This window comes from Papaver somniferum, chromosome 2 (assembly GCF_003573695.1).
Source record: "Papaver somniferum cultivar HN1 chromosome 2, ASM357369v1, whole genome shotgun sequence".
Classification (NCBI taxonomy): domain Eukaryota; kingdom Viridiplantae; phylum Streptophyta; class Magnoliopsida; order Ranunculales; family Papaveraceae; genus Papaver; species Papaver somniferum.
Window position 1 is genome coordinate 129,424,852 of NC_039359.1, and position 24,940 is coordinate 129,449,791.

General features: G+C 40.8%; 2 protein-coding genes across 2 annotated transcripts; both read left to right on the top strand.

Moving 5' to 3' along the window:
- Window positions 1-4,842: 4,842 nt before the first annotated feature.
- Window positions 4,843-7,719, top strand: LOC113351941. The gene is made up of 3 exons (XM_026595845.1): window positions 4,843-5,704; window positions 5,910-6,412; window positions 7,087-7,719. Exons 1-3 carry the CDS (start codon window positions 4,843-4,845, stop codon window positions 7,717-7,719), a joined length of 1,998 nt encoding a protein of 665 aa, XP_026451630.1.
- A 13,323-nt stretch (window positions 7,720-21,042) lies between these two features.
- LOC113349105 (protein NRT1/ PTR FAMILY 1.1-like) lies at window positions 21,043-23,541 on the top strand. Its single transcript, XM_026593025.1, has 4 exons — window positions 21,043-21,355; window positions 21,455-21,672; window positions 21,890-22,431; window positions 22,518-23,541. The coding sequence occupies exons 1-4, from the start codon at window positions 21,262-21,264 to the stop codon at window positions 23,413-23,415; spliced, it is 1,752 nt and encodes a 583-aa protein (XP_026448810.1). The 5' UTR covers window positions 21,043-21,261; the 3' UTR covers window positions 23,416-23,541.
- The last annotated feature ends 1,399 nt before the right edge of the window (window positions 23,542-24,940 follow it).

Here is a 24,940-nt window from a genome sequence, read left to right on the forward strand (position 1 = left end):
CTCCAGATCCTCGCGAGTGATGAAATTCGATGATCCCTTCGCTGATGAGTTGTCTGCAGCAGTTTTGTGGACTTCGTCGTATTCTGCTGTATAGATTGGAATTACTTCAGGGCCGTCGTCCGAGGATTTATACTTCTCCTTTCCCTTCTCTTGAGTCTTCTATGACATCTTGTCAGTAAGAGTTTTGAGATAATTACACATCTCCTTATGTGTAGCAGCCATGTCAGTCTGGTTCTTTGCAAGAGTCTCCTGCGCTTTGATAAGATCATCAATGGTAGGCGGTGGATCTCCTCTGACTTCTTCAGGGTGTCGTCCGGACAGTGGATGACCTTCGGCGTGAGGATGAATAGTGTCACCACCATTAGTGTTGGAGGTCGGAATTGTCTCCGGGATATTCTGATTGTTGTTGTTGCTAGTGCTAGCACGGTTTGTGTTTGGATTCGTAATTGAACTTGACCTGAGATCAACCATCTTGTGAAATTGTGAGATTGCAACCGAGAGAATGATCTCCCACTGTGGTCGCCAATCTGTAGATGGGGAAAAACGATTTGCTGGTTTTTAAGGAATTGAGGAGACGACCGTACGGAGGAGACTCCTCGAACCGAGCGAAATGTTAAACCTCACACAGATGCACCGCTGCAAAGGAGGTGCTTTAGATTCGAGAGATCAATCTGTAGTACTCCGTCCTAAATCAAGACAATGATCGTTCCAGAGTAAATTCGGTCATAAGAGAGGATGGGTTGATCTGTAGGAGGGAAGCTGAGAAATGTGTGGAATCAATAGTAATCAAAGATTGTGGGTGTGTGAATTCCGAATACGATAAGCTCTGAGTGATTGAAATTGCTCAATTGAGAGTAGTTGCTCAATTGATGAGTTGATGATCTCGTGTTTTCGATGAGACGTGAGATTGATGATACTGATGATGCTGATGCTTCAATCATGATTCATAGACTTATTTATATTACTGGAATTGTAGACACCATGATTCCATGAAGTGTGACAGTTGATGGAATCAAGGAGTGGGGAAGTGGAGATCGTGTTTGAAACCAGTTGCTCAACGTGTGGAGACTTGGTCGATTTTCCACCCACTACCTCGTGAATTCCTTCAACTGATTGCACGACTTTCTCACAGTCCATCATGTGTTTGAACACACGTGTCGTAGACCGCCAGACCAAAACCCTAAGTGATATCCCCCCAAGTGACACGATTGACGTCTCGTGGTTTGTTAGTCAATTGATGACTTCGTGGTTTGATGGGACGATGAGTCCATGTAGTCGTTGAGTTGAACATGATGTTCTGAAACTCGTGAATTGAACATGTCATGAGACAGAGGTATAGTTCTTATGATGAAGTGAGCAAGTATTGCTCATTCGATGGATCGTTGAATATTGATTGTTGAACCAATATTCCTTGGTTTGAAAAAATATTTATCATCTGAGCAAGTGTTTCTCATGTGATGAATTGTTGAATATTTGGTCGTCTGAGCATGTGTTTCTCGTCTGATGGATTATTGGCAGCGTACCAAAACTATTAATTAGAATACTGGTCTTCGAACCGAGCATAATTAATAAAATTAATGACCATGAGGTCTTTATAAAATTATTAAGGTTAGAATCTGGAATGATGATCCTTGGACTCAGAAACCCTAATTTGATCAATTGATGATCAATTCATGGTTCGTCAGAATTCCAACCATGAGACGAAGGAGGGAGCGACTACATGGGACCGTGGATCAACCATGTAGTGTCCATATGCTCACGTGAGCAAATACTAAGAACTCCTGAAGAGTTGACGATTTGTTGGTGGAAGAATGATTAAATGCTGGCTTAATCATTTATTAAAAAATTCTCGTCTGAGATTTAGGTGAGAAAACCTAATTAATTATGACGAGGCGAGGGACCGACCATGGAGTCATGAAACCGGCCCTGGGTTGTCCCGTGACCGTCTGACGATCACTTCATGAAAATCCAAAGTGTTTGGGAGAGTTTTGGACCTAATACAAGCAATTGTGCAAATTAGGTCAAAACTTGTGAAAATTGATGGGACCGGCTTCCGTGATCCAAAGAGCCAATCTTGGTCGGTCAAGATAGAGTTCTCGTGTCCCCAAGGCGTCCGTGTCTCAGTCTTGAGAATTTTGATATTTTCTGGCGTGCAATTGAGCATCCATTCGAGAAAATATGTCAAAATTAGGGTTTCGACGAAACTGAGGAAAACACCAATGAGATGATGAAAAATAATTATAAAATAAGGAATGAGGAGGCGTGGGACCTCCGTGGTCAAGGCATGGTCGGCCGGTCGTGACTACGGTCTCGTGGTGCCTTTTTCTTAATTTTATAATATTTTGATGATTTTATGAAAAATTCATGAATTTTGAGAAATTTGATGAATTTTGGGAGTTTCCATGAATTGAATGAGTTTTCATGAGTTCAAAGAAGTAAAAAATACTAAAATAATAAAACAAGGGCGTGTGGGACCGTGGAAGGCATGGCCGGCCGGCTAGGGCCCGGTCCCACGAGTTTCCCTAATTTTGTAATGATTTTATGAAAAAATCATGAATTTTGAGAAATTTGATGAATTTTGGGAGTTTACATGAATTGAAGGAGTTTTCATGAGTTAAAGGAAGCAAAAATATTAAAATAATAAAAAACAAAGGCGTGTGGGACAGTGGAAGGCATGGCCGGCCTGCTAGGGCCCGGTCCCACGAGTTTTCCTAATTTTTTAATATTTTTAGGTATTTTGATGATTTGAGGGAATTTTTCCTAATTTGTGAGAAATACCATGAAATCAAGGAATTTGATGAATTCAAGGAAAACTAATAACAATAAAATAATAAAACAAAGGGGCGTGTGGGACCGACTAGGGCATGGCCGTCCGGCCAAGGCCCGGTCCCACAAGTTTTCATAATTTATTTTATTTTATTATTATTTGATGAATTTTGGGAGTTTCCATGAATTGAATGAGTTTTCATGAGTACAAAGAAGTAAAAAATACTAAAATAATAAAACAAGGGCGTGTGGGACCGTGGAAGGCATGGCCGGCCGGCTAGGGCCTGGTCCCACGAGTTTCCCTAATTTTGTAATGATTTTATGAAAAAATCATGAATTTTGAGAAATTTGATGAATTTTGGGAGTTTACATGAATTGAAGGAGTTTTCATGAGTTAAAGGAAGCAAAAATATTAAAATAATAAAAAACAAAGGCGTGTGGGACAGTGGAAGGCATGGCCGGCCTGCTAGGGCCCGGTCCCACGAGTTTTCCTAATTTTTTAATATTTTTAGGTATTTTGATGATTTGAGGGAATTTTTCCTAATTTGTGTGAAATACCATGAAATCAAGGAATTTGATGAATTCAAGGAAAACTAATAACAATAAAATAATAAAACAAAGGGGCGTGTGGGACCGACTAGGGCATGGCCGTCCGGCCAAGGCCCGGTCCCACAAGTTTTCATAATTTATTTTATTTTATTATTATTTGATGATTTGTGCAAAAATACCATGAAATCAAGGAGTTTTTTCATGAAATTAGAGAAATTATAATAATAATAATAAAATAATAAGGAACCGTGGGGTGTGGGGCCGATCGGGACCAAGGCATGACCGGTTGTCCAATGGTCACGCCCCACATTCCTTTCCTTAATTTTATGTCATTTTTTATGGATTTATGGAAGTACCATGAAACCGAGGAGTTTCCTCGAGACGAAGGAAATTTGATAAAATGAGAGAATTTTCATCAAATCATGAAAAATAATAAAAATGCATTAAAATATAAAACTGGCGTGGGATTGACCACGACACGGTCGGTTGGTCGTGTGTCCGTGCTCCCAGCACCCTGGTCAATATTTTTAATTATTTATTATTTTCTTCTCTATTTTGCATAGGTTCATTGTTTCGTTGTATTTTTGAAATACTCGTTCGTGCGATGACTGTTAGTGTATCATCATTGGATACACCTTCACCATTTGAATCGGGGCTTACTTAGAGGTAGATCAGACGCCCGGTTGTTGATTATTTATTACTAATTGTGGAATCCAGTGGAGAATAATTCACAAAACTGAGTAATAAAATGTTTATTATTAATTCATAGGATCAGCTGAGGATTCGACTACGAATTCAGAATAATAAAGTGAGCATTACCATTCTGTGGGATCGTAGATTCGACCATAGAATCAGAGTAATTAAGATTTATCTATTACGACATGAAATCGGAGTAATGAGATAATATAGTTATTGTTATTCTATGAGATCAAGTCGTGGATTCGATCATAGAATCAGAACAATTGTTATTGCCATTCCAGGGGACCAGTCGTGGATTCGACCATGGAATAAGAGCAATTAGGAATAATTAACTTTGTGCCTCTATACTAGCAGAGCAAGCTGTCTAGGAGCATTAATTATCCCGATATGAGCTTGTCGGTAAGTCATATCCTTTATATAGTCAGGGTAAACTCGTTGTTTGTTCCTGAAGACGTTATCGCTCTATACTAGCAGATCAAGCTGCCTAGGAACCGTCCATCTCGTGATGCTATATAGAAATAATCACTGAAAGTATTCAGTATTCATGAGATATGTCGTTGTCCAGTCGTGAGACTACATATCTACATTGTACTCTGAGAGAAAGTACTCTTTGTTGAGAATTCGATGAGAGACCCGTGTCTCGATACTCACGTATGATTGCTCAATCAGAGCTTCGTATAATTATGAGTTTACGAATTTAGCCTTTGTCGAAAATCCACCATCTACACCCCAGAACAAAAAACAGCTTTCCAGACCCCATACGGGAATTTCTACTATATTGCAATGTCGTTCGGGTTGAAAAACGCGGGTGCGACCTACCAACGGGAAATGGTGGCTATCTTCCACGACATGATGCATCAAATTATGGAAGTTTACATAGATGATGTGGTGGTAAGATCTCGAGCACGAAAAGATCACCTCAACCACTTAAGGAATGTCTTCAACAGATGTATCTTATGCGCCTTTGGAGTCACCTCCGGAAAATTTCAGGGGTTTGTTGTTACCGACAAAGGGATACAAATCGATCCGGATAAGGTAGAAGTGGTAACTACTATGAGGTCGCCCGCAAATGTAAAAGAGTTGCAGACTTTTATTGGTAGAGTATCTTATGTCCGAAGGTTCATCCTAGGGTTGGCGCAACTGTTTTGTGCATTCACACCGCTATTGAAGAAGAACAAGCAGTTGCAGTGGGGAGATGATCAAGAGCAGGCCTTTCAGAAGCTTAAAGAATTCTTAATCAGCGCGTGGGTCCTGCGACCTCCCGTCAAAGGCGAGCCCCTCTACTACAATTCACTATTGGCTCAAAACCTCGGCAACGACCAACTGTGCCCAATTCACTTTATCAGTAGAGGGTTTAGAGACGCAGAGTTTCGATATTCAAAGGCGGAGCAAGCATGTTTAGTGTTCATCTATGCCACACAAAAATTACGATCGTATCTTCTTGCTCATGAAACCATAGTGGTGGAGACAGCTAACCCGATCGCTTACCTGGCGACAAAACCAGTGTTATCCGGCAGAACTGCCTACTGGCTACAACAGCTGTCCGATTTTGAGCTAAAATACCAGCGGTCGAAAGGAGTACGCGGGCAAACATTCAAAGATTTATTGGACGCGTTCCCAAGTATGGATATGACGGAAATAAGTGATGAAATACCCGGAGAAGTTGCGGAAGTACAGGAGGAAGAACGATGTACAATGGTTTTTGACGGATCGTCACGCCCAATAAAGAATTGTTATCATTCACTTTTAACCTAGACTTTGAATGTAGCAATAATGTGGCAGAGTATGAAGCATTGATTCTTGGGTTACGAATGGCCAAGGAACTCAATCTAGAAGAAATCGACATCAAGGGAGACTCGAAGCTAGTCACAAACCAAATATCGAATGATTTCCAGGTAAAAGAGACGCATTTGGCACCATACGAACGGAAGCTCAGGAATTAATAGCGAGGAGAGGAAGCACCGTCATCGAGCATAATAGAATATCTACCAATAAGCATGCGGACGCGTTGGCTACCTTAGCGACCAAGCTACAGTTAAACGAAGCCGACGAAGGCAGCATAGTGGTAAAAAGAAGGGCACTACACAGCACATGGAAAGAGGATGCAACATTTGAATTAAAGGATGATTGGAGAACAACATACATCGAAGATCTGACTAGAGAAGCGGACGATCAGTTACTGCCCGTTAAAGTATTGAAACAATTTGTTGTAATCCGAGGAGCATCATACTTTCGAACATCCGGAGGCGCTTTATCACGATGTGTGGGAAAGCCAGAAGCACAGGAAATACTGAATTGCGTCCATGAAAAATCATGCGGAAATACAAGAGGGATCCCGCTGTACCGACGGCTACAGAGGATGGGTGTATACTGGCCAAATATGGCATTCCAAGCAGCGGTAATACAAGATAAATGTAATGATTGTCAAGAACCCCCACAGAAGACGGAAATATGTAATGCGGAGATAGAGGACTGAAGACAACCTTACATAGACTTCATCCAGCACGAGCGCCTACCGCCAAATAGACAAGAAGCATTAAAAATTCAAAGGAAATCCGGACGATTTTTCATGAGTGAAGGCATCCTCTATAGGAAGAGTTTCGGGGATAAGATACTACGTTGTCTGTCACAAGAAGAGGCGGAGATAGTTATGGCTACGACTCACGATGCCGAGCACCAAGGTATGATAAAACTCTTCCTACAGTTGCACGATGGGGGTATTACTGGCCCACAATGGAGTTTGATACAACCGAGCATGTGAAGAAGCGCCAGAAATGTCAAAGCCACGGATCGTTAATCCACGCCCTGCATACCTTGTTGCATAGTGTCGTCACCCCATGCCCTTTTCATAGATGGGGACTTGATTTTATTGGGCCGATACGCCCAACTTCATCCGTGCGTCACAAGTATATCATCACCGCGACTGAATACTCTACCAAATGGGTTGAAGCTATTCCGCTCTGAGACAACTCAGGCGCCACGATCGCTGCATTTATCAAAGAACACATCATATGTCGATTTGGTGCACCTATGATTATACGCTCGGATAATGGTACCTCTTTTATTAATCAGACTGTCATGTATTTGTTGAACCAATATGGGATCAAGTTCCACACCTCGATTGTCTATTACCCTCAGGGGAAAAGTAAGGCCGAAGCAACCAAAACAACACTGTTAAGGATACTAAGTCGGACAGTGCATGATCATCACAGGAGCTGGCATGAGAAGCTACCCCTTGCACTTTGGGCATACCACATTTCCAAGAGAAGTTCAACTGGTGCCTCCCCTTATTCCCTGGTGTACAGAGAAGATGCAATACTGCCAGCAGAAATTGCAATACCGTCCGCACGCATGGCTATGGCCAGCCTCACTACCCCGAATGAGGTCAGTCGTTTTACTCATCTGGATACCTTAGAAGAACGACGAGACAAGGCTGAACGTTTCTCGGATAAGTATAGGCAACGGACGACAACATATTATAACCAGAAAGTAAAAGAACGAGTCTTCAGCGTAAATGACGTAGTGATGAAAATCGCACCACATGTCCAGCGTAATGAAAATGCTGGAAAAATTGTTGCAAATTGGCAAGGTCCATTTATGATTAGCGAAGCAGCAGAAAGCAGATATTATTATCTGAGGCGGATGAATGGATCACGCATCGATACTCCTATCAATAGTAAATGGCTTAAAACTTATTACGCTTAAGTAAATTAATGTACGCCGGATGGGTGAGAAATAATAAAACAATTATCTTATATTATACTTTGAGTCACGTTAAATTCTCGCGTACGACCCGATAGGACGCGCCAATAGTCCAAGAAAGGACTAAGCTTTGTGCATGGCTTAGATGAAGTGCACCAATAGTCCAAGAAAGGGCTAGGCTCCGTGCATGGCTTAAATGAAGTGAACCAATAGTCCGAGAAAGTACTAAGCTCCGTTCATGGCTTAGATGAAGTGCACCAATAGTCCAAGAAAGGGCTAGGCTCCGTGCATGGCTTAGATGAAGTGCACCAATAGTCCAAGAAAGGGTTAGGCTCCGTGCATGGCTTAGATGAAGTGCACCAATAGTCCAAGAAAGGACTAGGATCCGTGCATGGCTTAAATGAAGTGCACCAATAGCCCAAGAAAGGGCTAGGCTCCGTGCATGGCTTAAATGAAGTGCACCAATAGTCCAAGAAAGGACTAGGCTCTATGCACGGATTAGATGAAGTGCACCAATAGTCCAAGAAAGGACTAAGATTCTATACTTAGCCTGACGAAGCACGTCAGTAGCTCCGGAGAATGATAGTTTCCGTGCATGATCAATAAAGAACGCCATAAGTGTAGATCGCGACTAATCCAAGTAATAAGATATTTTATAAAAATAATATTCTTAAAGGAAATTACGTGCGCATACGATACACATAAAATAGCACAAATGCAATGTTTATAAGCATCCGACACGACATACAAAACAGATAAAACAATATACTCTGTGGCAGAATCCACTAAGTCAAAGAATTGAAGATAGAACTGAAGTCGCGCACCTCAGTTGGACACGAGCGACAACCAAGTCGCCCTCTTTTCATTCCATCCGGTCACGAGCGTTAGCAAACGCCTCAGAAGCCTCATCCGCAGCCATCACATTTTCTATTGAAGGATCGATCCGACTAGCACTCAGTCGATCCACATAAAGATCCATAACAAGGAAATACTACATTTGGCTAACCCCCAAATAATTCCTCACATTCATGAACGAGTCGGGCATTACCAGCAATGGTAGCTTACAACAGTTCCATTTTTTGTTTCCTAAGAGACAAACATAAAGTACTAACGGATTCTTCCATAATAGCTAAAACAAAAACGGGAGGAAAACTTTTGCTTGGAATACTTAGGCTATATACCAAAAGAAAAAAAAACGGGAGGAGAACTTTTAAGTTGATTCAGTTATGAGCATGCGACAACGTGTGATTTCTTGTTTACATCTTACATCATCACAAGCGCTTCTTCACATTGAATAGTAGTCACAATTAAAGCTGCCTGCAAATATCCTAGCACCTGATCTACCTCATACAAAATCCTCTCAGACGCATTATTCTGGCGAGCCATGTTGGAGGTCTCATCCTGCTTCTCGAATGCTTTACGTGCATTTTCTTGCACAACCAACCTATGAGTCCGCAAAACTCTCAATTCACTCTTCAAGACTAGCAACCGTGCCAATTCCACCTATTTATCTGAAGGATGCACCAAGGCGCGTATCATGCACAAAGACAAGGAATAACCATGCATACGTCGACTTGGCAGATGAGAAGCGGACACATCATAATCCGTGATTACCTGATCAATATCTATGATCATAAGATTTATCTCTCGCAGTAGTTGATCAACCTCAAGACGAGCGGAGACAGCATCATCCAATGCACTCTGAATCCTGAAAGAAACTGGCCCGGACATTTGAGTCTTCCGAGCTGCTAAAAATATCTTGTACTGTTTGTCAAACTGAGCGCGCGCTTTTGTACGACTCGCCGGAATTCTCTCCCTAATCAATTCTATTTCGGCTCTCACGAGCCGCAAGCGATCTAGCTCGGATCCTCTCCTATACGGGGATACTAATGATGGCACAGAAGCCAAAGATAGCACATAACCATGCAAATGTTCAGCCATGCAGAAAATAATAGCATAGACAATGAGCAGAGTGTAAAATGAAGATTCCATACTAACACAAATAGTTTATTTATAGGAACTACAGCTACCGTCATAACTCCCACTAAAAAAAATAATCATGGTAACATATCAAGCTCCAAGCGAACTGCAGTAAGGGCCATCTCAATGGATCTAACACTGCGATCCGCCTCAACACATCGGAAATGGGTAATCATACGTTGCTTACGGCAATAACCATGATACTCCAGAAGGGTTAAATCAGGAAGACCATCTTCACTCTGAATCCTCCTCACCAGATGATCCGCAACAGATAGTTGTTCATGCCAACTTGAGTTTTCGATTTCGAAAGTATCTCGAGCAAGGAACATCACCCGGAAAAGACGGTTTAGACATTCCATTTCAAGAACTAATCTCACACGATTAGCCATAAACCCAAAACAAATAAAAGAAAAGGAGAAAGAAACTCAAGGAATATTTACGGCGATTAATCAAAACAAACTCTCATATATATAATCAAGACAACACAATATCCGAGGCAATGAATATTAAAAAAAAAAACGGGAGGAGAACTTTTGAAGATGAGGATGATCCAGCTATAAGCGAGCGGCAGTAGGAAATGTCTTCGTCCAAGTCTTGCATCATTAATTGTGCTTCCCCATACTGGGTAGTGGAATCGGTATAAGCACTACGCACCTCCTCCAACACTTGATGAACCTTATACATAACTTCACTAGAAGCACACGCTTTTTGAGCCATATTTAGTGTCTCTTTATGCTCGTCATAAGCTTTGCGGGCCTTATCCATAGCGATCAGACGATGAGTTTGTAGCATCCCGACTTCATCCTTCAAAATCAACAGACGTGCCAACTCCGCTTTCATGTCAGCAGGACGAATAAGAGCAGACACGGCACATAAAGTCAAAACACACCCACGCAGATTCGGACCCGCCTGTTGAGTGATGAAAGCGCGACAATCAGCTATTGCTTTCTTTTCTCAATATCAGTCGTCATAATTAGTGCTTCCTGAAATAAGCGCTCAGCTTTGTTCCGCGCAACTATAACATCATCCAGTGCACGTTGTACAGATAGAGTTATGTGTCCGGACGCCTGTGACCCCCGATCCATCGAATAAGTCTCATACTGCTCGTTAAATCGCGCGCGCGTAGCCACTCTGTTAACCATCCTAACCTCTCTAAGTACCTCCACTTCAGCTTTTACCAATAACAAGCGAGTCATCTCATGATCCTTTTCATAAGGGATAACCAGTATTGGCACTGGGGATAAGGCCAAAGTATACCCGTGAAGACGATGATCCATCAGCTACAAAAAGAAAAATATATATAACTAGCAACCATAGGGTGAATGAAATACAGAAAGAAACTTGAAAGATGTCAAAGCAACTCCACTCATCCCTACTTATAGAAATGCATAGTGATACCATGTTAAATACCATCCAACCATAATAATAAATACAGTTAAACCAAACAGTAAAATATGTCTTGCAAAATAAAAGCGAACCATAAAATCCTCAGTCCCAGCAAAACAAAACAAATAAATTGTCCAAAAAATCATCATCAGAAAATATCCAGAGCAACCAGGTCGTCCCTCTTCCTAGTTAGGCGCCCATTAACCTCCTCGGCAGCATCCCGAGCGATCTTCAGATCCTTGGTAGCCCGACCCACGTCCGCTATAAGTTGATCATAAGCTTCCTTCTTAGCATTTGCAACATCGAGTAGTTTCTTGTGCTCCCGCTCCAATTCCTGGATCTCACGAGGCAACGTGGTCCGCGCGTTGTGACTAGCCTTCGCCTGTTCCAGTAGATTCTTGAGTCATTGAATGGGGAATCGAAGAACTAGATAAGTCTGGATGGTAGCGTCCCACTTCCTCAAGATATCCGGACCAATTGGAGTTTCATCCTCCAGGGAAAGACCCTCCGCTATGATGAGCAGATCCTCCTTAGCTACGATCAAAGAATTGATGGGCATATCCTCATGAACACACATGTGGCCGAACTTCTCCACTATGCGTCGATAGGTAGCTGCTTTGGACGAAGGGACCCAAAATCCGTGTACCAACGCATAGCGGTTGTCCACACCAGCCTCCGCCGCGGAAATGGTACCGGGATATTTGAACCGAGGATCCTCAGGAACAGCCATAAACTCAGCATCTGCATCCACACTTTGAGAAACCTTAGGGGTCGACTTGGAAGATTTATGCCGCTTGTCATTGGCACTGCCGGACTCGCTGCCTTTGACCTGCTGGTTCGAGCCGCTTCCTTTACCATGAGCGTCATCTCGTTTTCCCATGTTCTAAAAAAAGGGGAAAGGGGGAGAAACAAAGGGAGAAATCATAAGAAAAACATCCTGATATGGTAAGGAAATGAAATTCAAGTAGAATATATATACCAGAGTGGGGAAAAGAATATGATTAGCTGGAGAATGAATAGATTGGCGAGAAGAAGAAGAAGAACTCGACGCAGCCGGCTCCGAGTGACCTGATAAAAAGAAAGAGAAAGGAAGAAAATAAAATAATCTTGACAAGAAGTATAAGAAGTGAAGATGTTTATATAGATCACCAAATGCATTTAATAATCATAACATAAATATGATTACCGGTACGTATCGGTATATGAAACTTAACAATTATGAATATAGTACACTCACAGGATTTAAAAGGGGAAGAGCTCTGATTTCGGGCGCCACCTTGAAGACCACTACCCTCCTGGGAATAGTCACGCACAAAACGATCCGACTCAGACTCATCCCTTGCATCTAACATATCGGAGGGAGTGTGAAGAGGATGATTGGGATCTTTAATTGTCTGTACGATTAGGGGACGAGTAGAGTGAAGAATCATACAAGGAAAGAGTATCTCGGGACCACTTTGACTAACTGATCGACCAAGATGCCAATCCACACGCTCGATGAACGTACTCGCGGATGACGACCCCACTTTGGGAGCCTGCGTGGAAAACGGAGGAGAGACATTAGAAGTGCGTATGAAATGCAACCACGGAATAGGCAGCACGCCGGCGTCCCGCTTCATCTTCTTATCCAGTCGATCGTCCCTCCATTCGTTAAAAGGCAGGTTGATGTACTCTTCAAAAAAGAGACCTCTAGGTTTGCAGCCGATAGGCGGAGAGTTCTAAAAGAATATGGCAAACTAGTAAAAGAAACTAAACGCGGAACCATATTAAAGTGACAACCAAAGGAGAAGGAAGATACCTTAGCAGGAGGAGATGCAACTGAAGGGATATGCAAAGGCTTCAATGATGGAATGCGCATTCTTTTCTTGGAGTCGGATGGAGGTAGAGCGGTACCCTTCCCATCTTCTTGAGAAGACGGGGCGCCCGAAGGAGGGTCCCATCTGGTAACTATCAGACGAAGAGGACGACCCTTGTTACTGGAAAATAGCCTATACTTCTTGGCAACCTCAGCGTTTAGCTTCACGCGACCTGATGCATGCATTTATTTGAGGTCTTTCTTAGTTAAAGCCGGAGTGGGAAATGGCTCTTTGATGAGTAGATTCAGTACACTCCAATTAACATTATTACGATAGCCAAGGCACTCGTTGGTAACACCTACATGCCGGCGAAGCTGAGGTTGGTAGAAATAAAAAAAGCATGCACGGTCGCTCATCCGAAGACCGCTTTTGAAGACAAAGCAATCAAAGCTTTTCCGGACCTCCTTATCCTCCTCTATTGAAGAAGGAGGAGGGTCATAAGGAACCCCTTGGTCAAACCCTAGCTGCCCTGCCACACAGATGGTATTGTAAGCCTCAGAAGAAAACTTCCCACCATAAAATCTGGGAAGACATATAAGTAAAATAGAAACAATCATGTCAAACTCCTCATCCGAAGGTATCTCCGCTGAAGATATCCTCCTCCGGGACTGGATGGCAAAAGTATAATGAAGAGAGCCAGTGCGACCGTCTGATAAGTGATAGGGTTGAAGTACACACCCTTGTCCATGTAATCCTTGAGATTCTCCTTTGGAAAATAACCCTTCTTGTGGTAAAGAGCCATCCGAGGATGAGACTCGGCTTTTGTCACTAGGCGCTTGGAGTCATCCTCTTGAACAACTTCTTCTTGCCGAGAAAGCGCGAGGGGATTCAGATGAGAGGGCCTATACTTGGGGAAACGTTCCCAAGACCATGCCTGAATGAAGTTAGCAGGAAGGAAAGTTTCAACCTCATGGGATCCGTCCACGTGACGGATGTCACTTACCAACAAATCTAAATGGTGGTACAAACCACCCAGGAACATGGGAGCAAGCGGGAACGACACGTCGCGGGACATCATCACGGCTGATAGACACATTTTTGTGTCTAATTTGATCTCAATATTATATATTGTTGTCTCTCGATTTTGTACTAATTTTGGTGTTTTATGTATTTGTAGGCATTTTTGGGAATAAAAATGTTTTTCGGAAAATTCGGCTCGAAAAGTTGATTTTGGCACCCGGAGGACACATGTTATGCGGACTCTCTGCTTTGGATAAGGGGCACTCACTTGATAAGGGGTGACCACTTGCTATTCGCACCCCTGAACTGGATAGGGGGAGGTCATCTTCTTTGTTTGAATTTGGTTTTGGCCGGAATACTTACATGCACGCTGTTGATTTTGGGTCGGATTGTTGGAGGGATTTCAGCGAGATTCAATCGCTAGAAACGATTGCGCTGGGCCTGAATACACTAGACAGGATTAGTATGGTCAATTTGATCGAGCAAAATGGGCCAGCAAAGCCGTGGGATGAAGATAAAGCTAAACATGGAAGAGAAGATAATATCGATTCTGTTTGATTCTAACTTGGAATTTACGTGGCCAATTAGTTAGAGAATATCTTGTCTTTGATTGTTGCTATATCTTAGGAAGTTTTACAACCAACAGACGCGTGAAGAAGGAAATTTGGAAGAAATATATCCGAGAATATTTTCTTCATCAATGCCGAGTAATGGAGGATTATATGAAGTTATGGCGAGATATTTCGGTGCTGTTGGGTTATAAATAGTTGCTGAGGTATCCTAGCGAGGGTTGTCGAGAGTTGGGAGGAGAAGAGAGGAAGCTGCAGAGGTAGAATCACGAATTCTCTCTGCTGCTGCTGCTGTTCGTGATGAAGATGAAGAACATGAAGAACTGACCTGCAACAACAGTTATTTTTCAACATTGAAATAGACTCACAGACGTGGGTCGTAGGTGTGGGTCTTAGAGCTACAGTAACAATAGCACTTCTTCTTTGTCGTTTACTTTGGACGCTTTCTGTGGGTCGCACATTCACTGTTTTATTATTTCATCTCCATTTTCATCCTTGTAAACACCCTTTGAGCAATAAATAAATATTTTGAGCGTGTTTTTATCATGATGAGCTAAACCCAACACTGGGACGACGGAGGAGGTCGAATTTCATCCACGTGGTAATTTCATTAATTCTTTTATTTACTTTTTGCACTAATTTTAATTGAATTAAGATTTTAAATTAATTACTTGTGATTTCATTTGATGGAGTATGCTTAGTCCTAGGGATTTTTGATATGCCATGCTTAAGAAATACAAGTAATATTTTATAAAATCTATCTTTGCAATAAACTAGAGTTAATATTTGTTTTGTTTTGAACTATAATCGCCTAGAATTAAATTTTGAACCATTTGAGAATGAAAAATGGCCGAATCTTTAGTCCCAGTTTCTCGCACCAGTGTTAATATTTTTATTGTATATATTTATCTTTTTTATTAAGTTTAAAAAATTATCCTTCACAAGTCCGAGAGTTTGAACCTCATTATTACAACAACCCGCAAAAAATCTTTAATCAACGGCCATAGGGATCAGTTCATTCTTGATGGTGTCCCGGGGAATGTATTCGAAAACGTCGTGGCACAGCCAGAAGATGAGGAAGGCAGCTAGCTCCGCTCTATCTGTTTCCCCTTCTAGAGGAGGAACACCTTTGCCGGGACCAGACTGCAGAGGAGCCCATTATTTGATCCAGCACGAGCAGGAAGATCGACGTTGCCCGGATTTAGGCTTCTGGTCGCTCTTCACTTCTTTCACATCATCAGCTTCTTTAGTAGCAGAAGGCTCTGGTCGATCAGCTTTTATTGCGGACGCCATGAATTTCGAAGAAGATGAGACATTTGCGGGAGAACCTTTAGAAGCTGACGTGGCGTCTTTACCCTTACATTTATCCATTGGGACTCCATCATCGTCCGTAGCTTCATCCTTAAGCTCCTCAGGCAGCTGATAGGTTATAGAATTCGCCTTGGCTTTAAGCAAACAGTCACGGAGATCTCTGTTATCATTGTTTAAAGATTTGTGGATGCAGCAACTGTCGTAAACTACGTCACCATGGACAGGTAGACCCGTGAGCGCCACCACGTCCTCGAGGATAGGGGTCGCTTCTCCCCAGGAAAATATGAACGTATGAGGGTCGATCCCCAGCGTGCACATAAGCGATTTATGCTATCGTGGTCCCGCCGGACGTATCTAAACTTGAAGGCCTATAGAGCTGCTCCTATACCTAGAGAGCGGATAACCCTTGCGTTCTCAAGATTGGAGCGAATGTAGTCGGTCCAGGTATCCCAAGCGGCATGAGATTCAGCGGAAGAACGTAAATGGATCGTAGGAAAGACATAATCTCCTCTATGTACCGCCAAGCGGGGCGAGTCCTCAAAGGAAGGCGCAGGGGGAAATTCTGCCTGAGGGAGGATAAGCCATTCTTCTGACCCGGGCGGAGGAAATGGATGAGGGTTAAGCATGCGAGTAACCCCAAATATCATCGGCTGGGAAAAGAAAAATACCATCATCCGCAGTGGGCGGTCGAATGTCATCCTTGAGACGGGTATTGTTCCTGAACTCGTCGAGTGTATAAGATTTGAGCCGGGGAGGCGAGTCGCGGATAGGTGATTCGTTAGACATGGTAAGCAGCAGAGAGACAAGGAGAGGGGAAAGAAGATAGTGAAAAATATGGGATTCTGGGGCGAGATCTCTTCTATTTATAGGAGGGTGAAAGAAGGAGCAGTTACTGAGCAGATTAGTAACCGTCGTATCCTAAAGGTCGTGAGCGTCAACCGCCTATAACTCCCCAATGATAACCGCAGCATACCAAGAGTCGTGAATCAAGACTGCCTATAACCGCCTATTGCAACCGTAGCATCACCTGGTGACTGTTGACACGGTCCCTCACCGGTCAAACAGTCAGGGGACTAATGTTGATAATGAAAATAACCAATCTTAGAATTAGCGGCCCCTTAACCCATTAAGGGTTCCCTTTTAGGATAAAGAGGCTTGGGGACTAGTCCAAACCCATTAAGATAGGGAAGTCCTAGTCTACCCAAGAGTACACATGGACAGTTGGGCTTTGGCCTAAAGGGGGAAGCCCTTTAGGGTTTGGTATTAACTTAAGGAAAGGGAAATGGTAGTTTAGTAATATGATAATCTTATGGGCACTAATCTATAAGAGGGATATTATAAAAGGGAAAGAAGGTACATTTTTCAAGGTATCATTAATTCCCCACTACTTTCCTAAACCTATCCACTCCTTGGGAGTACTTTCTGTGATTAGGGCTAGTTACTTCTCCCCACATTCTACCCATCAACACATCCAAATCTTTGTTATGGTTAAATGATAGATTGAATGTGCAATTAATATTCTTTGAGAAAGTTTTGTTCTTCATATTTGTCTTTCCCTAATAAACATAACCCTTCCTCTTTTGGCTTTTGTCGGGATCACCGCTTCTCTCACAAACCATTTCAAAGTGAGTTTTTGTTTCATTCCCATTCAAAACTAATACACACATGTATTTTTGTGCATGTTATCTAGCCCAACTCTTTGCCTCCGCCAGATCTTTGAATACCAAGTCATTCATGTAGTGATGAGATGTGTCCTCGTACAAAATATAAACTGGGGAAGGTTGATTTTCCATTGGTATTGGATCACATTCAACCTACGAGAAATAACACAATGTCAATGACAACCACAAACAAGAAACACTTAAAATTTCGGCAATGTAAAAAGATTATCGGCCTTACCGAACTCAGAGTTCGGTTATCTAGTCACTAGAAATATTTTGCGAGCTTGCCGAAATTTGATGACAAGTTTTGTCCTTAGAAGTTCGACAACATAGTTAGTTCACATGACTAAGCCGAACTCTAAGTTCGGCAACCCCGATAGTATACTAGACTAAACCGAACTATTATTTGTCTACTCTAAGCTATTAGTTCTGGAAAAAGATAACTGAACTCGGAAAAAACTCCATTAAAATGGAGTCCGGCTACCTGCGTATGCTACATCAAGTAACCAAACTGCACATACAGAAGAGTTCGGTTACATCGCAATGCATATTTGGTAACCGAACCACCTTGACCTAGCCGAAATTTTTTACTGAAATTTTCATTTTAACCAATTTTTTGCACAATTCAAGCTACATTAACCAAATTTGAGCCATACCTGAGTACCCATATCTTCATCTTCTGGTTGTGGCTGATAAAATTCATCATTTGGGTCGTTAGCTTGAGTTTGGGGAAAAAAACATCCATCATCTAACAAATAACTCATACCCGGATCGTTAGAAGTATTGACAAATACTCTAGGAGATGAGGGAGGTTCTGAATCTGAGGAGGAGTTATCATCACATGAATCACTCATATCATATTTAGAAAACTCAAAATAAGATTTTTTGAGTTCAACCCTATTTTTCTTCATCTTTTCTTCTTCTTCTTCTCACCCAATAATTCTGATTCTAACATAAGTATCATATTAATAACTCACTAATCTCTAATTAATCATTACAATAACACTACACTAACAATGATTTAATTACAAAGAGTTTTTTTTGTATTAACAAAAGATAAAGATAAGGGGTGGCTGGATTTTACTTCAAATATCTATCCCCAAATAAATTGAGTAGTCCCCCACCAAAATGGGCTAGTGCCCAAAAAATCGTTCTTTAAAATCGAGACAAAGTTCATACAGTGAAAGCCCATAATTACTTTCTTTTGAAGCCCGAAAATACCATTGCCTCCTTTTCAGGAGTATTTTTCTTGAAAGCAAAGAGATAGTAAACAAAAAGATTTTCGGACTGGAGTTCGTTTACTGGGTTTACCTCTTCTTTTTAGTTTTTTTACACAAGCTTGAAGAGGGTCTTACAATTACTAGTATTATTTTTTTACTTTAGAACTATTTTACAATTACTCAAAAGGTGTTGGTGAATGGCCGTGCAAGTTGTTATTGAGTAATAAAACTTCGACAATGCAAGTTGGCATGGCAGAACTTAGTGGGTTGTTACCTAGAAAATTTATCTGTAATTACCAACTTCCCACTAAATTGGTAGTTGATTGGTTGAAGATTGAATATATTTATAGAAAAACAAATAGAGCTGCAGACTGGTTAGCAGGGTTGTATCCTCCCTCTGCCTTTGAGATTCTTGACTGGGAAAGATTGGGAACTGAGTTTGCTGGCATTTTTCTGGATGATAGCAGTCAGAAGGCTTATTATCGTCTGTAATTTTGGTTTGGGTTGCAGGCTAGGTTTGTCTAGTCTGTGGGTGGTGTAATTTTTGTTTTCCTTTTTCTTTTGTTGGGTTAGGGGCCCTTCTCCCCTGCTCAATGTGTCAAATTTTTTTTTTTTAAAAAAAAAAAAACCTTCCCACTAAATTTTTTAAATGGAATTACGAACTTGCCATCAAGTTAAACTCCCTAATGTGGCAAGCAGTTCTAAATAGAATTGCTCCCGAAGATGACTAGTGAAGCGGAGATACAGGCGAGTGACTCTTGTGGCCTCTGTTTAATGGAGAAGGAAAGTGCGCGACATGTATTCTTACATTGTCATGTTTTCGAGCAAAATGGCTGTCATTCTAAACCAACCGAGGGAAAACTGGGGATATCCTGTGGAATTTTTTCAAGAATATGGTTTCATCTAGACTGTTGATACCATAAAATAGTTGGCCCCACATTCTCATGAAGATTTCCCCCTTTAATGAAGAAAATATAGTCGAATGCTTAATTGGGGCTCCCGAAAAGGCGAAAACTAACTAGGGACCTCACACTAGAAGAGAAAAAAAGGTCACCCAAACCTAATTCCAATACCTTTTATCCAAATATTTTAGGTAATGGCTAATCTATCCTTATTTAATTAGTGGTAATTTTACTTAATTAGTGTTAATCTCACTTAATTTGATTTTAATTTTTTCTTTTTTCAAATTTCTTGTTTATAATTTATTTTTTCTTTCTGAGCCATGAAAACTCGTTAGGTAGTGACATTTTACAATAACTACTCTTAACAGTCATTAAATTTTCAAAAACGACCCCAAGAGTTGTTACTGTTTAATAGTTGTTTCTTGACGACTCTAAACTGTCGTTAATACTTATAAAAGAGTCGTTAACTTCTTTAATGTATTTCCGCCATTAATGACTCATAGAAGAAGATAACGACTCTTTTATAATCATTAACGACTGTTTAGAGTCGTCAAGAAACAACTTTTAAACAGTAACGACTCGTGGGGTCGTTTTTGAAAGTTTAACGACCGTAAAAAGTCGTTATTGAAAACGTCACTACCTAACGACTTTTCATGCTAGTCTCAGGAAAAAAAATTGCAAACAAGAAATTTGAAAGAAAAAAGTTAAAATCAAACTAAGTGAGATTAACAAAATTTTGGGTTTAAAAATTAAAATGAGTTGGGGTTTAGAGTTAAGGGTTGATAGAATTTTGAATTTTAGGTTTAGTGAAGGGTAAAACAATATATTCACTATATTTTGGGGTGGAAATAAATTTTTTAGAGTGGGAATAAAATGGCTGAGGCCACTAATTATTTTCTAAGGCCCCAATTAAGGGTTGATATACTCCTGTGGTTCTTTTCATCGTAAAATCAGTAAAAGATAATCAAAGATGTGAAACAACCAAAATGAATAGTATCTTTTAAAATCTGGCCAAATATTCATGTCAGCACTTTTGTCTACAGGCTGGACCAGAGATGGTACAAACAACCAGCATTAGTGCTCAGATATTATGCACGGCAATCCACTTATGGTACAAAGAGGCAGCATTAGTGCTCAAAGATTACGAACCATGGACAAGTAATTGTTCAAACAGACAACGTCAGTGCCCAAAGATTATACACCGCCCATTAGTGTCCAAAGATTATGCACTGCGGACCTGCCGTGGTACAAACAACTACCATTGGTGCTCAAAAATAATTGTACACGCAACTGTCACATTTCTGTCCCACTTGAAGGAAACAGAAGGATATACACTTGAAGAAAAATATTATTCTCTGATTGTGATATCCACCACTCACATTACTTGATTATCTTAGGTCACCCCCATTATAATTTAGGACATCTTTTATTGGTACATGGAGTAATTTTTTTTTCTTTTTGGACACGTTTTTAGTTTTTTCCAAGAAAGGGAAGTTATGAAAAGTATTTGGAATCGACCAATAGTGAACAGGTACATTTATGACATATTACCACATATATACAGCATGTCAGCATTAATTGGCAATTCAATGGTGAATATATGGAGGTGAAAATATGCTTTCATCCACTACATTGAGTATGTCTTGTTGATGTAATCAAGGAGACGAAAGAAGGAAGAGGAAGAAGAAAACCCATTACAAATGGAGAAAATTTATTCAAGCCAGGAAGGACTGGATGAACCCATGGCAAGATCATCGCAGCATGGCGGTCTTAAAACCATGCCCTTCATAATTGGTATGCGTTATTTGATGTTTTTGATTATGATGGTGTATTTTGCAAGTGTTTGCTTGGGGCTAATTCTTGAACGTGTAATGGTTTTTTTTGTTTCAATAGCAAATGAAGCATTTGAAAAGGTTGCAACTTATGGACTGACGGCGAATATGATTTTATACTTGACCGGAGCTTTTAATATGGAAGTTGTGATGGGTGCTCAAGCTTTGTTCTTATGGACTGCCACATCATATTTTTTGCCGATTGTTGGAGCTTTGGTTTCTGATTCTTACTTGGGTAAATTTAGGGTCATTGTTCTCGCATCACTATCTAGCCTCACTGTAAGTTAAAAATTTATCACCTGTTTCACAAATTAAATTCTCCAAGTCCAATTATAAACCAAACATGAAAAGTTTTACAAATCGATTATCCATAAATTAGAGGCATAGCCAGGTATTGACAACTGGGGAAAATGCCCTCACTTGCCAATTGGCTCTCAAACCGTATTTATGTATTATGGTACTATAGCATAATCTCATACATTCTTCCCACTTACAGGGGATGGTTTTACTCTGGTTAACAGCAATGGTTCCATCAGCATCACCTAGGGAAGCTGAAAAAGCCACACCAGCGCAACTTGCTTTACTATTTTCATCATTTGCGTTCATGGCAATTGGGGCAGGTGGTATTAGACCATGTTCAATAGCATTTGGAGCTGATCAATTTCACAAACCAGAAAACCCTGGAAATGAAGGAGTTTTGCAAACTTTCTTCAATTGGTATTATGCATCTGTTGGAGTCTCAATCATGGTTGCTGTTACCCTTATCGTCTATATTCAAGATCATAAAGGATGGAAATTTGGTTTCGGCATTGTTGTCCTGCTAATGTTATTATCCACTGTCTTGTTTGTCTTGGGTAATCCATATTATGTCAAGGTGAAGCCAAATAAGAGTTTGTTTATAGGGTTCGCACAAGTCCTTGTGGCATCTTGGAAGAACAAGGATCTTGTTTTTCCTCCAGTGAATTCTATTCATGCATGCAGCTACGTGTACCATCACCATACAGGTTCAAAATTGGTCGCACCAACTAACAATCTAAGGTACATAAAAAAAAAGTCTGAATTCCTGCTTTATAATCATTTTATACCAAGCTTGTGTAATTTGTTGGCTGGTAACATGTGTGTAGGTTTCTGAACAAAGCTTGTATAATCAGAAATCCTGGCGAAGAAAACTTGAAACCAGATGGGTCAGCTAGAAAACCGTGGAGTTTATGCACAGTGGATCAGGTTGAAGACCTCAAATCCTTAATGAGAGTAATTCCTATATGGTCAACCGGGATCATGGTTAGTGTAGTAGTCGGCCAGAATTCGTTTTTCGTACTTCAAGCAAAAAACATGAACAAGCATATAACCTCAAGCTTCCAATTCCCAGCAGGCTCATTTATGGTCTTCACAATCCTAACTTACACAATATGGTTAGTGGTGTGCGATAAAATCATTATTCTGCTAGTATCAAAAGTTACAAAACAAAAAGGTTCACTTACCGATAAACAACGGATGGGTATAGGAATACTACTTGTATGTGCAGCAATGATAGTTTCGGCCGTGGTGGAAAGTATTCGACGCAAAAGAGCAATCGAACATGGGTTGTTGAAAATTGCTCATGCCGCGGTCGATATGTCAGCTTTTTGGTTAGTGCCACAACATTGCTTGGTCGGAGTAGCTGAGGCTTTTAATTTTATAGCACAAATCAAGTTTTACTATACTCAATTTCCTAAAAGTATGGCTAGTATTGCTGTGGCTCTTTTCTCAGTTGGAATGGCTGTTGGGAACTTGATTGGGAGTTTTATTGTAAAGGTGGTGGATAAAGCAAGTAAAGGAAGCGGAAATCAAAGTTGGCTTTCAAGTAACTTAAATCAGGGCCATTATGATTATTATTATTGGGTTCTTGCTGTTTTGAGTTTTGTTAATTTCTTGTACTTTCTTGTTTGTAATTGGGCTTATGGTAGTGACAACAATGAAGAAGGAATTAGAGTTTTAGGTGATCAGGGGGAAGAGGTGAAAGAGAAAAACATTCATGTCTAGCTATTTTTCTTCTTTTGGAATTTGTTTAGTTTGTATGAAAGACCCTCAGATCCTCTCTTCTTAGAGTTGTTGCAGTAGATTCACGTTCATATCCAAATATAGAAGATCTGAAGACTATTCGTTTTCTGGAGTATGTGCAAACTAATTCTTTATGCGAATTGAAACGACAAGATAAGAATTTGAAGGTTTTGTGTATTACTCAAAAGCTTGAGTATAATGCAGGATAAACCTGTGTCTAAATAAGCCTCATGCGGCTTTACAAATATGGAGATAAAATTATACTAAACTAATATCTTTCCTAACATACGAGATATATTATAACTACCGTATATACAAAATATACATGTGAATCCCTTAATACTCCCCCTCAAGTTGGAGCATGGAGATCACGAATGCCCAACTTGCGAAGAAGAAGATCAAATTGAGGACGTCCAAGCGCTTTGGTGAAGATATCTGTAAGTTGAGCGGTTGTGCGAATATGAGAAGTGGCAATAGCACCCGATTGAATGTGATCACGTACATAGTGACAATCAATCTCAATGTGTTTGGTGCGCTCATGAAAAACATGATTAGCAGCAATATGAAGCGCGGATTGACTGTCACAATAAAGACGCATAGGCTGGGAGTGGGACACACCAAGAGATTTCAATAACGCCTTGAGCCAAGTGAGCTCACTACAAGTATGAGCCATAGAACGGTACTCAGCCTCGGCGGAAGAACGCGACACCGTGTGCTGCTTCTTTGTCTTCCAAGATATAGGTGAACCTCCCAAAAATATAAAATAGCCGGTAAGAGAACGACGACTAAGAGGGCAGGAGGCCCAATCAGAGTCACAATAAGCAGTAAGTTGAAGAGCACTGTCCTTACGTAGAAAAATCCCTTGACCCGGATGACTCTTAAGATAACGAAAAACTCGAAGAGCAGCTTCCCAATGTGCAACTCGAGGAGATTGCATGAACTGAGCCAATACGTGCACCGAATAACACAATTCAGGACGTGTAATGGTCAAATAAATCAAACGTCCAATAAGTCGACGATACTGAGATGAATCTGAATACAAAGGTCCATCATCTAGAGCCAAACAATGATATTGATCAATAGGTGAAGCAGCTGGTTTGGCTCCAAGAAGTCCAGTCTCAGAAAGTATATCCAAGGTATATTTTCGTTGTGATAAAAATAGACCAGCAGTACCTCGAGACATTTCAATACCCAGAAAATACTTGAGAGGACCTAAATCTTTCATATGAAAGCACCGACTTAAGTATGCTTTAAAAGTAGCAATAGCAGCGGAATTGTTCCCAGCAATGATCAAATCATCAACATAAACAAGTACATTAATGGAATTCTCACCTCGTCGTAGAGTAAATAGAGAGTAATCAGCATAAGATTGTATAAATACAAAAGTCTTAAGAGCACTTGCAAGCTTAGCAAACCAATTACGTGGAGCTTGACGAAGACCATACAAAGATTTACGAAGACGACATACTTTTCCCGAAGAAGTAGTCGAATAGCAAGGATGAAGTTG

What these genes read in the sequence shown, in the direction of transcription:
- LOC113351941 (XM_026595845.1), top strand. Translation starts at nt 4,843, where the DNA reads ATGGTGGCTATCTTCCACGACATGATGCATCAAATTATGGAAGTTTAC. An exon ending in AGTACAGGAGGAAGAACGAT is followed by an intron (nt 5,705 to 5,909) that starts GTACAATGGTTT and finishes AATGATTTCCAG; the next exon opens with GTAAAAGAGACGCATTTGGC. An exon ending in ATATGGCATTCCAAGCAGCG is followed by an intron (nt 6,413 to 7,086) that starts GTAATACAAGAT and finishes TTTATTAATCAG; the next exon opens with ACTGTCATGTATTTGTTGAA.
- LOC113349105 (XM_026593025.1), top strand. Translation starts at nt 21,262, where the DNA reads ATGGAGAAAATTTATTCAAGCCAGGAAGGACTGGATGAACCCATGGCA. An exon ending in CATCACTATCTAGCCTCACT is followed by an intron (nt 21,673 to 21,889) that starts GTAAGTTAAAAA and finishes TCCCACTTACAG; the next exon opens with GGGATGGTTTTACTCTGGTT. An exon ending in GCACCAACTAACAATCTAAG is followed by an intron (nt 22,432 to 22,517) that starts GTACATAAAAAA and finishes ACATGTGTGTAG; the next exon opens with GTTTCTGAACAAAGCTTGTA.